The sequence below is a fragment of the Neodiprion lecontei genome, chromosome 5 (genome assembly GCF_021901455.1).
Source record: "Neodiprion lecontei isolate iyNeoLeco1 chromosome 5, iyNeoLeco1.1, whole genome shotgun sequence".
NCBI lineage: Eukaryota > Metazoa > Arthropoda > Insecta > Hymenoptera > Diprionidae > Neodiprion > Neodiprion lecontei.
The window spans coordinates 28,603,578-28,619,891 of record NC_060264.1 but is presented as its reverse complement, the minus strand read 5'-3'; the positions used below and the strand labels follow the sequence as shown (position 1 = coordinate 28,619,891).

The window sequence follows — 16,314 nt, the reverse complement described above, 5'->3', positions numbered from 1 at the left end:
ATAAAATTCAAATTTATAGTTGGAAAATGATTGAATTTTGGTATGTACATACAGCTGCGTAATATAACTATAATAGCTGGTGCATAAGGGAGGAAAACGGAGGCTATGCAAGGTACTCCAATATTTATTGTTATCTATTACAACATTTGTACAATTTGCAGAGAGACATTTTCCTTTTATGTGGATAAGATCCATTCCAATAATGTAATAGGTCCCAAATAAAAGCATGGAATAAAATAATGAAGTCAAAATCAAACTTATGCATCTATGCTCAACTATTGTTCAATGTTAATTTCAGTCGCAATGGGATATGACTTATTACAGGAGACATTTTTTGTAATGGCAGTGAATAACTTCTGATTAGTACCAGGCTGATATCGATACCTACATGTATACGTGTGTATTGGCATCTATTACGAATATACAAAAATCCTAATTCACAGTAATTTTACATTTTGATATAGCTGCATAGTCAAGTGTTAAAGAAATATTTCTACCGTGCCCCCAACCTCCGATACATATCAGAAAATGACTTTGATAGTCAAAGTCTATGTAACTTCATCAGAATTTGGCGTCCCAAGTTTCGAGGATAAATTTAGATACTGACACATCTAGCCATTCAACACATTATATGTGTGAACAGCTCGTACTCGTTAAAACGTTATCACGCAATCGTTCCAAAAAGGATGCAGTGTATCAAACCTTCATGCTTTTTGAACATCAATCACATATTGGGTTTTGTATTATTGCGTACATTGGCTTGCATCAGTGATGTATGCGGTCGCAGCAATGGATCTGCATAACAGTCGCCACCTGACGTAGCTCGTCTTTCCAAATTTAAAAGCTTGGTGTCCTGACCAATTTGTGCACTTCTGAAAAGTTCATTCAGAAGTTCATAGAGCTACTCATTCACGTTTGCATTTGAAGAAAATGTCGAGTTTGTAGGCAAACAGTTTGAAAAATAACTTGTTATCGACGTCTCAAGTTTTCTCTGTGCAATAAATTGATTTGAAGTATCCGGTGGTTCATATTTAATATAGATATTTTACTCCATCTACATCACGCAAGACTTGAATGATGTCGTTATGTTTTACAGCTATACTTACTGAATTAAACTGTGATTCTCAGAAGCATCATCCTTATTACCACTGAATAATACGGTACCGTAAGGAATGTGGCTATGTAGAACACCATTGTAGACCAACAAATCGTCCACTAATATCTGTAGATTAAAATTTTCTCATTGCATTATAGATTTCGTATCCAGATAATAGAAAATTCTCTCAAATAAAGACATCTGCTCAATTTACTCACAGCAAATTCTTTAACTCCGCGCTGTGGAGTCTTTTTATAGTTCCACATTTTAATAGCAGATACCATAACCGGAGAGTCAAAGATAATGTAAATTCTGTTGGTCTAAAAAAGAAAATATTCACTGATCTATACATCTTACATTGAATATATTTTATATTAAAACTTGTAACTGGTAGAGGTAGTCAACATTCTTTAAGGGGATAAAATACCACGTTGTGTGTTACCATTTGAGCGAAAAGTAATAAAAAGCATTTACCTGATTTGGTAAAATTGGAGCCAGCCACATGTGATGACCGTCTGTAGTATCGTTTACACCATCTACTAATTTGTCAGGAGTGCGAACATCGTTGTCTACTCCCTCGATTACGTTCACACTTTCTGGGTAGGCTGTGATATCTAAAAAACAACAAGTGTGAAGTAAGAACAGGCATATAAATTTCACAAGGTAACAATAACTACATGTTCAAACATAAGTTTGCATCCGTGTAAAACTCACTGTCTTTCGTTAATTTAATCATGCATCCACTAGAATCATACATTTCGATACCGGTCAGGCCAACGTAATAAGAATCGCCCCAAGTTGAAAAGATGATCACTTGATAGACGAATCCTTGCGGCATCATCGGAGCTTCGTAGTCGGCATTGTCACACATGTGATTAGCTGGTAGAGTTTGATGAAAGATTATGAAATGAGGCGAATGTTTCTTCAAATTATGTAATTAAATTCTTACCTTTGAGAAACGCATCAATTGACGTAATCCGATGTTTCAATGGCTCTGATATCGCAGACTGATTAGCAAAATTAATTTCTTGCAGAAAATCGTAGTGACAACTACCCGGTGCTCTTCTTAACATAAAACCATCACAATCGTTACACACCGATTTCCCATCCAATTTAATAAGCATTTGCCTCACCTGAATATGAATAAATTACCGTATGTTTTATCACGTTAAGATTCATGACTATTGTTCAATGTTTTATAACGTCACGTAAATTATTCAGATAACTTTGTACAGCTATGAAAAAACAACAATAGTATAACACATTACAAAAAAGTTATGAATCATGAGATAAGTTCCTTGCGCAAAAACAGGACGTAAACAACTGACCCCGCAATACGAAAGGTCCAAGGAGGCATTGTAGTTCCAAATTCTTATTCCAGTAAAAAATATCTCTGTTTGAAAAGTAATCGTTAAAGTCGGGTTATCCCCTCGTAAAAAATAAGTGGCCCACATGTGGCTAGGTTCTGTAGTCAAATTATTTCCATCTATCAATCGATTGAGATGCTTGCATCCAACGTTACAGGATAACGAGGCCTGTGTTAAAGGAATTGTGGAATCCTGGTCACCTATCAACTCTATTCCAGTCAGCCCTGTGAATCGCAGAAAAATTAATTAGTGGAAGTAACAAAAAAAATGCTCATAAAATGAGAAAAAAAAAAAACAATTATAGGGTCAGATTAGAGCTTACCGATGAGACCGGAATGTCCCCAATTGGAAAGAAGAACTAATTCGACCTCTTTGCAAATGTACGAAAATATATTACTGCTGTAGTTAGACGAGTTTGATTGATTAGAGCTGGCACAAGTCAGCGGACGTCCTTCCTGTTCATTAGGCGATGAAGTTTTTATGTTCATGCATAAAGTAATATAGTGACTGTTAATCAAATTTTCCTACTAACGCCTGTATCAGTTGTTATTGGTCGATCCGTTTCCTTTGTCGGTGATTCTATTTCACCCGCGCCGAAAGAATACGTCGCATCGTGTTTCGATATCAGCTCCAAAATGTTTCCTTCCGTTGTGAAGAGGATCGTCTAAAATTGAATGACGATCGTGAATATCGACTATGTTGGAAAGATTTACACGACAATACACGATTACTTACATCTCCAAACGAATTAATGTTGCCAAATACACCTCCGGATGCCCTGGCAATTTCACCATCAAATATAACAACATCGTCAAGTGTAATTTTAACATCTCTAACTCCTCTGTAAGAATGAATTCTGGATTTGTTGTAGTTCTGGGAAGAAAATAAGTCAGCGCAGTGACAATAACTCCTCGTTTTCAGCTCAATCGAAACGATATGAAAAATACAATGAAAAACAATCGTACCATTACATTGAAATCTTACCCAAATTCTGATCATTGCAACATTTACCGCTGCCTCAAACGTCATGTGAATGTAGTGATGGCTTCCGCTTGTGTACGGAGCAAGCCACAAGTTGTAGTCGTCTGTAGTTTGATTTATTCCGTTAATTAAATTGCCGACAACACGTGGATCGTTGTTGTACTCCGGTAACACGTTTATATCCGTAGGGTCAGCCCATATCTGAAAATGTAAAGAGATCATCTACACTTCTTAATACAAAATAGAAATAAAATAGCGACATAATTTGGAGTAGGCGAGGGCAAGTTTTTTTTCTAAGGATGATTTTGGATGCAGATATACTGAGAATTTCACCTTGCTTATGCATACGGGTTCACCTATGTCAGAAAATATCTCAATTCCGTTGAGCCCTACGTAGTGTTTGTCACCCCACGTTGTTAAAATATCTATGACAAGCGTTGTTCCACGTGGCAGTTCAGGTATTATGAAATCATAAGCAATAGAGTTTTCTGAAATCAAATTACGAGGTACTGTAGCTATTACACAACTGTTACAAAGCATCCTTTTACCTACCAAAATCGAAGCAACATTTTCTCTATTATGTATAACGCAAGTCAAAGCTTAAATTAAGATTCTTGCGTTACATGGATTTGTACGGCAGCGTTATATTTAATACACGTAATTCTTCTGCTCCTTGGTGAAAATATTTCACTGAAATTGATCAATGCTCAAATACCTTGTAAAATTTCTCAGGTGATAAAATTTCGTAGAAGAATTTTCACAGGGATAGATTAAAAACTGAATAGCATAATTCTAATTGGTAGCTAAATCAAAATGCGATACTAATTGTTTTGAAGGTAAATTTATTGTACATCATGCTTGAAACAAACAGTCTGATGCGACGCATCGGACCATTTTATACAATGAGCATTACCTACCTTTTGGTGGATATCGCTCGTAGTGATACAAGGGTCGCCTACAATTGGACAAGAGTGAGTTTGGACTACTTTCTGCTTGATTTAAATCTGTTTGCACACTTTTTTTAACAACCTCGGTGAGAGCTGGTTTCCCAGAAGCTTGTAGATTCAATTTTGCAACTTTATCTGTTATCGGTAATTTACTGACATTTTTCTGCTGTGAAATAGACGCAGGTGCGGAAACTGTCGTTTCAATTCTTAGTCTATTTCCGTTTATCATTTTTTCATCGCTCCTAACAGGGTCGCTGCTTTCTACTCGAATATCTCCTCTCGACGCAACTCCGGCTAAATAATCTTGCTTCCTTCTCACTACTCCTGTGCAAATTGAAACATCGTCATAAAAATAAACTTTTCTCATTCCATTAATGCAATTCTCACATTTTAAATAATGATTTTGAGGAAGGTGAAAAACAAACTTCAACTGTAATAACTAACGAATACTCACCGATGGGTAAATTCAAACCAGTTTCCTCTTCCAATAAATCAGTACTCGTACGTCTGTAGGGTGGTATGTGAATTCTCGAAGGTTTTCCGGTGATTTGCTGCTGCTGTCGGGTCGTTCTTCTAGTTTTCTTTATCTGAACGTCAATGGCCGAATGATTAGCCGCGAGTCTCTCGAATGGTTTTCTGTCTAGCACGCTACGATCTAACCGCTGTTCGGTTTCCGCAGATGGTTTCGACTCTAAAGGGGAATGTAAGCGTTCCCAACTTTTTACTCCACTCTTAGAATCCGTAGCTTTCTCGACATCTTTTTTTTCCAGGTACTTATCCAACATTGCGAACTTGTTTTCATTCGACTCCGGTAAACTGAAGGCTGAGAGTGCCGAGTAGGCTCGTGAAAATTCATGTTCATCTTTCGGCGTATTTGGAAGCGAAGCGGTTGTCGATGATTGTAAGATAATACAGCCGCCAACTCCGTCGGGAGTTTCAACTGTAAATGGTAGTTGGCGCGGCTCTTCGTTTGTTCTGAATAACAGTGTGGAATGCATTGTAATTTTGAATGAAAAAAATAAAAACTACCCACTGTTTAATTGCAGTATTTTTTAACGCAGCAATTAGTTTCAGATTCATTTACCGATATAGAAATAATCATAAGTACCTGTTGCTTTTTTCTGTAACACCGGTAATCATCGAAGAAACAGCTGGACTGATCGAAGATTCGTCTGATGCAAATGGCTTGCACGAAAGAAAATTCACTCTTTCTTCTGGCGTCTTTAGTTTCTTCACACTCCTAAAAATGGAACAAAATCTTTGTAATTAACATTAGTAAAAAATGTGCACAAATTGGGAAATGCATATACAGCAGATAATCAAGTCAACAGTTTGATACAGATTGAATCAAAACCGTGAGGTGGTAAATAGAGGTGAGAGAAATAATTAATGAAAATTATTATAATAACAGAACATACTCAGACATTTCTACAAGCCATGGTGGCAACTTGTTGAAAATTCTATTTGAATCGGAAATCGAGGCATCGTCACTGGTTACTTTCTCCATTGTTTATTGTAATTGAAGATCAATTTATTTATTTATTTATTTATTTATTCAGACGTGTCGAGGTAATTTTCACATCAGATTTTAGAAGCATTATTTACTTTTATTTTAATCGTGTAACTATTATTACAGGTAAATTTTAAGATGGAATAAGATTATAGAAATAAACGTTGTGGCGGATTTCTTTGAATATAAAATCTAATAGATGTACGAAAATAGTGTGTAAAAAATGGCACATTTTTTTTCATTTCTTTAAACGTATATCGAGCTTTCGACTAACACGGCCATGCTTGTGAGATAGGTGCATTCCTTGGCCTCTAGAAATGTAATAGTGACAGGTGTGTTTACATCGAGAAGCAAATCCGTTGCCAGGTTACCGTGCGGTCATTAATGAAGAATTTGAAATGGAGAAGTGTTAAGTCATATGCCACTATTACACATCTATGCACGCTAAGGTGATCATTAACAGGGTTTTTTTTTGAATTTTTACTCTCCCAGGAGCTTAAACGTTTTTAAATTGAAAAAAAAAACTTAAAAAAATCTGAAAATTTGAGCTCTCTACATCCAATTCGTTAATTAACACATGAACGCTTTCATTTACGAATTTTATGCATCAGAGCTTTTTTGTAGAGCGTTAAATTTGCTACCAAAATATGAATTTATCATTATTTTCGGTATATTAGTCAGCGACTTATAAAATTTCAAAGGGTCAAAAAAAAAAAAATTTCCTCATGTTATTTTCACAAGATACTTTGATAAAAAACTGGAATATCTTAGAGTTTATGTAGAGAACTCAAATTTTCAGTGAATTTTTTTTTTTTACTAATTTGAAAGCGTTTAAGCCCCTGGAAGCATACAAATTCAAAAACAACCCTGTTAAGGACCACCCTTATACACAGATATATATGCTGAGATTTGCGACAATAATGAAGACGAATAAATAATTACATTATCATTTATTTACTTTCCCTGTAACTTGCACAAATTTGTTAATTTTTTTTTTTTTTTCCATGTTTGGTACAAATCATAACACATTTGTGTATCTGCATGAATACATTCGTGTGGATTGTTACGTGTGTCCAAAAAAACGTCCGCAAATCGAATATGAAATTCCGAAAGAATTGAACGTACTTTGCCAATTGCGATATTAATATTGATTGATATTTCAACATCAATTCGATCATTTTGAATTACATTCGTTAGAACGCCTGGCACTCGCAACTCAAAATTATCCTACTACATTTATTATGTTTCTGTGAAATGACTCATCGACTAGATCAAAAAAATTTACATACAATTGAAATATTAAATGACTCTCATATCATCGATTTGCTATGTAATTCGAACCAAGATTTGTTAATTAGAATTGAATGAACTCATAGGCGCATGGGTCAACGCAGTATACATATAGAATATGGAAATCAATACGATATAGGACATATGACTCAATTATAATTCATAATCCATCTGTACCTACGAAGAGTATCCGGTTACATATGCATATTGTGTGTCAAAAAAATTGGTTCTGGCATAGAATTAATCATATAGATTACGCATCGTTTACCATACGCTTGTGTTTCAAGCTCTCGGTTCTTTACAAGCTTGAAGTTTTGCTGGTTATTTTATTTTCAATATGAGCATAATTTTATCAGATATCAATTACTTAATCAATATGTTCCCCAATTTTCTATTTATATTTAAAATTTATATTTATACTTATATATACCTATAAATATATGCATCGCAAGGATGTACGATGTAGAATAACCGAATTTCGTGTCTCACATGCGAATGAAAATTAAATATTACTTGAGATTCGCTTTCCGATTCGCTTTACTGAATTGTAACAATACAGCAGTACATCTGCAAAGCCAATCCGTATTTTTTGATATTCTTCTATTCGTGAACATTTTGATACAATACATAGCGAAGATTTTTCCCTGAAATAACTAAAAAAATACGTGTCGCATATTATCGAGAATTATGTTTTTTCGAGTTAATTAAGTAGAAAATAAATTATATCTCTAAAGGTTTTTTTTTTTCTTGTTCAATTTTCCAACTAAAAAATAACGATTCTATAAAGGAATGGATGTCTGATTAATTTTTAAATGGATATAATATTAATTTAACAACTAATTTGTAGAATCAACATGTACTTAAGAAAATAAAATTATTTACAACCCTGCCAATGAACACAATGTGAAAATAATAATATACTTCATTTTAGTTTCCATCCCCTCCCTCCCCTCCCCCCCCTTTTTTTTTAACCAATATGGGAAAATGTTACGATACAGAAAATCGCAACTTTTGTTTAGTTCTCAGGAATTTTGAATCATGTACTGGCCTGGCCAAACCAATGTAATTCACGTTTCCCGTTCTGAATTTGACTGTTGAAATTGCAATAATAATGACATGGCTTGCAATACTAAACAAGAATACATACTTATAAGCATACGAATCTTGAATATGCCTCATAGGCTAAATATTGCACTAAAAGTTGGATAATAATTATAAATGTATAATAATTAATTTACAAATGTCAAATATATCCATTAAATGGATTAATTGGAGAATTCATCAGTTATTCTATTCTAAAATATTATGCTCTTCAAACTATTACGTATCATTAACTATACTTGTTTGTAATTTTTTGGTATTTATAACATTGCTACAAGTATTTATATTCGGATGGAAGAATCAAAAAATCTATAATAACACCAGCTCATGCTATAAAGGACATCTGGTAATACGTTGAGAGTATATTAGTAAGGTTTGACCTATTCGACTCACATAGACTATTATATGTAAATATATGCTTAATTGACGCAATTAAACTTCATAAGCTAGAATAAAAATAAAAGTATACAACAATGATATCTATTATTCTAAACTATATTTTAACTGGATTTTGAACAAATACTTTTGGCAAACAGAAGAAACAGCCTTTGTAATCGCGAAGTTCGAATAATTTTTATCAAAAAATAATCATTTCAAATATTGATATCTAACAAGTCAGTAGTATAAGTAATATAATAAACACAAGATTACTATCATGTATACTATTGGATCCTTATTAAATATTTCTGCTTGGATGTGTATATTATTATGGAGGACAAATGTTTACTGCTAGATTGACGATGGTAAATATGTTTCGTATTATTGAGCAAAAGAAATAAAAAATCATATAGAAGTGTGTTAACTAGACGAGCCAATAATAAATAAGAGTTTATAAGTGATATAGATTCAGTATCGTGTGAGCATGAAGCTTTTGATAACATACTAAATAAATTTGAATTCAGCTACCTATATATATATATTTCTTTTTCACTAATGAGTGATGATTTTTCACGTATTTTTGTGAGAGAATATAGAACGATTGCAAGTATGCGTATTTTATCGCAAAGAATCACATTTTCATTTCTACTAGTTACACTAGGATAACAAAGTATTAGCTACTATTCTTTGAGAAATTTGCAATGATTCGATATACTGAAATATCCTAAAAATTTGGCAATTTATTATCAATCTATATGGATATCAAACTTCGATATCTAATTGAGAATTCTTCATCAACTTTTGTCGATTTAAGAAGGTATATACCCTGTGAGTATTGACGAAAACAATTCTACAATTATATAAAACATTATTATATATTTACAGCGTGAAATTTCACCTGTAATATATGATATTTACGATCAAGTAATTTTTTTAAAGGCATTGGTCAACGGTCGGTTAGTTTTCGAATAAATTTTGAGGACTGTTTGAAACGATACGAATAAAAACATTGAGAACGCACAGTTCTCGGAATCTTGAAGCATAGTTTTTCACGGTTTACGTGACACAAGCTTCTTTTAAATCAAAGTTGTAAGCACTATAGTATATGATATTATCAAGGTTTATATCCTCGAATATTAGAGAGCTATGTGGCAAGAAGATCAGGCTGTGCATTTTTAATATAATCCAACTATTGCGTTTTCGCTGACTAACAGATCTGGTTTTACCGTATCCTGCATAGTTGATTTCTATCTATTATTTACAATTTATTTTCAAACTTAAAGCTCCAAGTGAGATTCCAAAACACCAGAATGAGGTGAATCCGTTGATACATTGAGATTCAAGTTCTCTGGACTGGGATAAAGGTAATTCAGTATTGCGTAGTAGTGGAACGCTGCCGCCGTAGCCACGAACAGATGCCATATAGCGTGCGCACATGGTATACGTCCGTCCGATTTGAAGAATACAACGCCTGCTACGTAAATCAGTCCGCCAACTTTGAGCTCTTTTATACCGCTGATTTCTGTCTGTAACAAAAGCATTGCATCGTAGTATAATTGTTTGATTTAAAAAATTTTGGTCCGAATTTGAGATTCGAAAACAGGGACAAATTAAAGTTTAATTTTTTCCACCAAATAACTTATAACGCTTACAATATTGATGATCGCAATGCTGGGTCCGATGCCCATGATTAGATAAAAGATGGTCTCGAGCATTTTGAAACGCTCGTGAAAGACTTGTTGGTAAAGAATACCGAGCATCGCCATAATCCAAACAAGATAACGCATCGCTATCAATAATCCGTCATCTGGAAAATCTTTAACCGTTAACCAAGGGAAATAGGTTGCCGCTATGAAGACGTATATCATTGCGCGATCGCATCGATGGAGCGCATCCTTAAGTTGCCTGGAAATAATGGTAAAAATGGTGGAGTAAGCAACGAAGAGCGGAATGCTCAAAATAACGCTTGTTACACAAGTAACGAACATCGGCGTTACCTGTTATGATTGCAGTAATGTACGCTATGAAAAAACGTAGAGATTGTGAAGACGAGAAGAAGCGCAGTTCCGTATACCAGAGCAGAGATGAGTTGCATTTGCGTCGAGGAGCGTTGGACAAGCATTACTCCAGCCAAAAGCGAAGGTATTACCCACATCCCATGAGTAACGACATTTGCTATGTGTTCAACCGAGGTTGGTTGATACGCCTCGTTGGTCGTCGCTCTTGGATTCATCCATTTGACTCTGGAGCAAATTGTACAAATATAGATTTTGTTAGTTGCATGCGTAATGTCAGTGCAGAGAACCGTTATTTTTATAACATTATTATAATGCATCGGTTAATCGAGTAAAAAATAAAGATCAAACATGACTCGAATGTATTGTTAAAAATTATTCGATTAATCGATTATTTTGCATTTTTGTGAAACGGTGCATTTGAAACCAAAATTTTGTAAATTTCAGTATTTAGTCTTAATAACAGAAAAGTTTTTTGATAATTTATAATTTCATTCGAGGTATTTTTCAATTTCAGGTAAAAATATTAATTTATATTTTACTTAATATATCAAATATGTACTTGTTAAGTAAGACAATGATAATAAATGATCCTTTAATCACATAAATTGCTATTGTATTGCGTCGTACATCGGAGTAAAAAACAAAAACCGATTATGAGGAAAAATAATCGATTATACTCGATTAATCGGGAAAAGGTTTAATCGAAAATCGATTATTTTTGGTCATTCGTGTACCTTGCATGCAATATGCAAGCACGCTCTTGATCTAGCGTATATGTCGTGCGTATGAATGGCCTGATCATTTTTTCATCCCCATTTTTCCTCACTCTCGCAGAATTTATGTTGAGCACAATGCACGTGTTACAATATCAAACATGCGCCAAGCTTGAAAAAGAAAAATCTTCCGATATGCTGATAGTTCAAAGAGGCATTGTCGATTCAGTAGAAATGGTTCACACTGAACTATGACCTAAATATTTATTTGTTTTTTTTTTTTCAACTTTTTTCTTTTTCTCGTACAATCAGTGAATTCAATAATACTCACTTTATAGTATATTTACGCTCCGCAATCCTTATTCGCTTGCATTTGCGTTTTATAACTACTTGTTAACGTTTGAAATTTATTAGTTTTTTTTTTTTCTCGCGACTTGTTGATGAAAAACTATTCGATTTGCTTATTCGTCTGAAATTTATTCGAGAATTACAGTGCAAAGATACATGTATATGTATATGAAATTGATTACTTTGACTGCATCATTGATCTTTGTTAATAAATTACGTATGATTTGTAAAATTATTTTTTGATTTACTCATCAGTTTATTTGTTGCACAATTTTCTTTTTTATATTTGTACTGCAATGCATGGATGTTTACACTAAATTTGCAACAATTATTGCGTAATTACTTGTCAAGTTGGTTCTGATTTGTCATCAGATATTACTCAATGTAACACGATACATATTGAAGTTATCTGATCAGGCAGTCATATTATGACTTTCTAATGCAGAACTTTATCCCTTATTAGTTGACAATAAAACGGTACTCACGTTACCTGTAATTGGAGTAAATTCATTGCCCCGAAGAGAAAACATGTGTGGTCAATAGCTGCCATGATATAAACGATGTGTCAATTGACATCCAATATTCCTTTTCAGCATATATATTTTATCTTGATTTAAATAAAACAACAACAGTAACACTAACAACGATGATAATGATAATCGAAATAATCACAGCGACAAAGATAATAATTGTAATAATGATAAAAACAGTAGAAACGGAAAATCATATGATCTTAGACGTATGAGGGAAATGATAAATGTCTAAAGTCTGTATAAATCAGGGCAAGAGGTCTGGAGGTATTTATATCAAGTTTCCTCTGCTAACCACTAAGATATTTTTCCTTGCGGTCGTTGACTTAATTGTCATTCAAGAATCTTGCTAGAGCTCGTTGACTAGCGCAAAAAGCTTTTGGAGACTTTTTTGTTGAACACATTATCTTAAGATCGGGTCAAAGGACCAGATTAATTATCTGACAAAGATATGATCCAGAAATGCAATAGTGTATTAGAATTTTTCAAGTATTTGGCATGTTTTACAACATAATTTGAATTATGTAGAAATCAATCACTACAGGGCTAAATAGCGCAAGTTCTGGTCGATTTGGAAATCTTCAAAAGTGTGTGCGACACGGTCTAATTCTATACTGAAGACTGTGGCTCTGGGATTACAAAACATTTCAATCAACGTTCATTTTCTCATACATCTTGTGCACTATGATGCACGTATCAGCTTACGGATGTTAAAATCAAGAAATATCGTACATTCGCAAGCGCATGCCTTAAAGTACACATACACCCATGCTTTAGTGTTGTTATATATTCGTTAATAATTTTTACGAAAATTTACATATGTTTATAATACCAATCATTCAATAAATCAAACAAAACTTGTGTATTTCCATGATCCCGCTGATCATGCGTTTATTTACTTAACTAAATTTAATATGTATATTTATCAATGTATAAAAGCGAGGGGGAATTGTATATACATGACGTTATCTACTACACAGAATCTCTCCCTACTCACTAAAGTCATATACAAATTGGAATTATTATACATATGAAAGCTTCTGTTGAGTGAGATAAAACTTTCTGATCGAGGGCTCTTTGATAATATAATTATTTACAGATATTCACATACGCAAGAAACACGCATAAACTAAATTCTAAACGTATTTAAAAGCTGAAAAGCTACAAATGTTTTAACCACAGTAACTGAAACTTCCACACATAATGTCATGTTGCTAAATTAATTTACGTGAATTGCATTACAATAATGGTAATAAAATCATGCGCCAAAGAAACCTATTTCATGCACTATCCCCCTAATTAGATTGACTGTGCAGGATATGACGGTACATGTATATTACCAAGTTACATAAATCTTACATCAACTACGAAAAGGAACTTAAATCTGATGAGTTTATTACACAAGCGACGTCTTTGATCACAAATACCTATACATCATATACCAAACCTAATGCCAAACTAAAGTATAATAAACACTGAAATTAGTTTTTGTCACAAATCCCAAGGGCAAAAATTAATAGCAAACTTTTATAGTCACTATTAGAAAAAAGTTTTTTTTTGTGCCCAGTATAAATATGGGATGGTATTTGAATAGGCGATTTGCTCAAGGGTATAACTACTCGGATTTAAGTTAGAAATGTACATAAACATGAGGTTGAAGTAAGTGACGTAACGAAACATCAGAGAAAAGTTCATTATCGTGTAATTTTAAAATGGCTATCCAGAATTTGGTTTTTCAAGTTTTAAGTATGTATTTTTTATTACAGCTTACTAAATCTCAGACAATCCTAAAGTTGCGAAATAAAGATGTTTCCCAAGTATTAATCGTTACAGTAACATTACTAACTTCAACCTGATAAATAAATGAAGCATAGAAAATCTACTTTAAATACTGTATTATAATCTTCTGTACACATTCAGCAGGCAAGAAGTGACCTTCAATGATTTCAGTGGAAGACCTGAATCATTAAGTAGATTTGATTACATATTTGGATAGGATCTGATCTTCAAAAGCCGTAAAATTAAAAAATAAAGACGAGAATTGTTGTCCAAGTACCCGATGAAATATTCTAAAATTCTAACATGTGTAGTTAAAATTACAAAACTGGTTAGTAATACCTCACTGTTAGCAAAGAAGGACAAAAACCTACAGGGCACTTATTGTAATTCGTATAACATAGCGTATACAATTTACTTGTCAATCTACCATACAAAATTTACTATCCCCAATGTAAATTCGTGACGTAACGTCTTACTCTTTAATCCATTTTGACTGCAATAGATTGGCTATAGGGCCAGAGACCAGATGGTGAAGACGAAATCCATCCATGTTGAGATTCATTATAATTCAAATGGACACCAATGTTAAAGATGAAGTAATCCAAATCTCCTCGTTATGACATATTTAACGCTCCATCTCTCCGCCTCTTTCCCTCCGACATTTTTGCTTTATGTTTTATTAAGATACCGTCACTGCAGAAAAGGATTAAAAATAGTCAATAAATAGTGGAAGGTTTAAGTAAATAATGAATGTAACAATAACTCATTAATAACAGAAATTTCAAGCTTTTGGTTTTTCCCTGACTTGGTAAACAATAACTCATTAATAACATAAATTTCAAGCTTTTGGTTTTTCCCTGACTTGGTAAAGAAATAAAGAGTGATATTATCAATTTTGTATGTAGAAAAAAAAGTCGCGATGTATTCTTCACACATTACGTGCATGCATATAACATATACGTATACATATTAGCATGAAAAATCGTTATCGCGTTGTTGCCAAAATCAATGCGTGAAAATACGAGGTGGAAGTTAGTAATTTTATGATAACGAAAAATTGGGTGAGAAATCACTGTTTTCTTAATTTTCCAATAACCTTGAAGGAACTAAGATTTCGAGATATGAGGGTGTTTTGTTTTGTTACGGTTTACAGAATTTCAGACAATTCCAAAATAGCGAAATAATAGTTTTTCCTCAGCATGAATCGTTACGAAACGAAACATTGCTAACTTCAGTATGGTGTGAAAATGGAAACATCCGTTCGATTTTTCATTGTTGAATAATAGAAATAGATTGTGTGCAAACTATGCAAGACGAACGTTTTATGTTGAAAGTATAGGTGTGAGCCGCTGTTGGCACAGCTGGACGTCTACCGTTTGCGAGGAAAGTGAATATACTCAACGCGATTAAATTTTCTTTCCTACAATTTACTTTCCACTCGTTGAAAAGCAGGACAAATCGTGTATTCATTTATAATTTAATCCATTATCGCATGTGTGCATACACATCCAGCCGCGCAGATCGCTGGTGGATCGAGATAAGCGTGATAATTATGAATTGCATGTCGATCTTATTCCATGATCTAATTATGTATGTACAAAATGAATGCGTGAATAAATGACATATCACGCGTACATACATATGTATGTACGTACAATAGATAAGGAGGAAATAACGTGTCCAATTAAAATATCTGCAGTGTACGGGGTTCATTTTTACCATTAAATTTAGCGACGGATGTCACACTAGCAGCCCCTTCCTTTCAGGACACTCAGCGGGGCTTTTGATACCCGCGACACGCACTCCACACCGCACGACTACGCGAGCACCTCTGAGCTTGCTCCGAGCGTCTCGGCTTTTGTCTCGAAGCCTCAACTCGCGGTTTATACTTACATGCTCTACAGTATGTCGCTCTCCCCTTCATTGCATCCTTCGCTTCGTTGACGTTCATGCCGATACGGGTCCGATAAATTGACGAACAATAACGTAATTGTAACTAACGACGCTGGAAGAGAAACTGGGAGAAAATGTCGAGGGGTGGAAAAAGGGAGAAAGAAAACGAATGAACCGTCATAACCGATCTAATAATCCGTGGTCTATCCTTGGTTTAGCCCTTGCCAGCTGATATTATTTTGCAGGTGCAAGCGGGGTGAAGCTTTGGCGTTATACTAATATGGGAAAAGAATTCTAACAATAGAAATTGGAACGCATTAATTTGTACGAAAACAAATGATGTCGGAATATATTTATACATTG

General features: G+C 34.0%; 2 protein-coding genes across 7 annotated transcripts; both read right to left on the bottom strand.

The window, feature by feature from the left end:
* Positions 1–124: 124 nt before the first annotated feature.
* LOC107219202 (katanin-interacting protein-like) lies at positions 125–6,570 on the bottom strand. 4 transcript variants are annotated; one of them, XM_015657353.2, is made up of 16 exons: positions 5,810–6,570; positions 5,500–5,631; positions 4,846–5,366; positions 4,362–4,715; positions 3,778–3,932; positions 3,448–3,645; positions 3,199–3,336; positions 2,996–3,127; positions 2,786–2,918; positions 2,425–2,687; positions 2,046–2,229; positions 1,811–1,975; positions 1,571–1,710; positions 1,315–1,416; positions 1,107–1,222; positions 125–872 (listed from the first exon to the last, which is right to left on the bottom strand). In XM_015657353.2, exons 1-16 carry the CDS (start codon positions 5,896–5,898, stop codon positions 725–727), a joined length of 2,970 nt encoding a protein of 989 aa, XP_015512839.2. In that variant the 5' UTR covers positions 5,899–6,570; the 3' UTR covers positions 125–724. The 4 variants fall into 4 exon arrangements, 3 of the variants coding, with proteins under 3 accessions (XP_015512839.2, XP_046596917.1, XP_046596918.1); XM_046740961.1 differs by having other exon boundaries at positions 3,199–3,645; XR_006904593.1 differs by lacking the exons at positions 125–872; positions 1,107–1,222 and having other exon boundaries at positions 1,852–1,975; positions 3,199–3,645.
* A 1,293-nt stretch (positions 6,571–7,863) lies between these two features.
* Positions 7,864–16,121, bottom strand: LOC107219180 (monocyte to macrophage differentiation factor). Of its 3 annotated transcripts, none has more exons than XM_046740980.1 (5): positions 15,952–16,121; positions 14,535–14,751; positions 10,668–10,913; positions 10,323–10,575; positions 7,864–10,196 (listed from the first exon to the last, which is right to left on the bottom strand). In XM_046740980.1, the coding sequence occupies exons 2-5, from the start codon at positions 14,618–14,620 to the stop codon at positions 9,948–9,950; spliced, it is 834 nt and encodes a 277-aa protein (XP_046596936.1). In that variant the 5' UTR covers positions 14,621–14,751; positions 15,952–16,121; the 3' UTR covers positions 7,864–9,947. The 3 variants fall into 3 exon arrangements, with proteins under 3 accessions (XP_046596936.1, XP_015512793.1, XP_046596935.1); XM_015657307.2 differs by lacking the exon at positions 15,952–16,121 and adding an exon at positions 15,778–15,928; XM_046740979.1 differs by lacking the exon at positions 15,952–16,121 and adding an exon at positions 15,378–15,455.
* Between the last annotated feature and the right edge of the window lie 193 nt (positions 16,122–16,314).

Excerpts from the sequence above, each read along its gene's own strand:
- LOC107219202 (XM_046740961.1), bottom strand. The coding sequence starts at position 5,898 with ATGGAGAAAGTAACCAGTGACGATGCCTCGATTTCCGATTCAAATAGA. Across the intron at positions 3,646-3,777 it reads AACCCGTATGCATAAGCAAG|ATATGGGCTGACCCTACGGA; the intron begins GTGAAATTCTCA and ends TTACATTTTCAG. Across the intron at positions 1,223-1,314 it reads GCGGAGTTAAAGAATTTGCT|ATATTAGTGGACGATTTGTT; the intron begins GTGAGTAAATTG and ends TTTAATCTACAG.
- LOC107219180 (XM_046740980.1), bottom strand. The coding sequence starts at position 14,620 with ATGAATCTCAACATGGATGGATTTCGTCTTCACCATCTGGTCTCTGGC. Across the intron at positions 10,576-10,667 it reads CATTACTGCAATCATAACAG|GCAACTTAAGGATGCGCTCC; the intron begins GTAACGCCGATG and ends CATTATTTCCAG. Across the intron at positions 10,197-10,322 it reads GCATTGCGATCATCAATATT|ACAGAAATCAGCGGTATAAA; the intron begins GTAAGCGTTATA and ends CTTTTGTTACAG.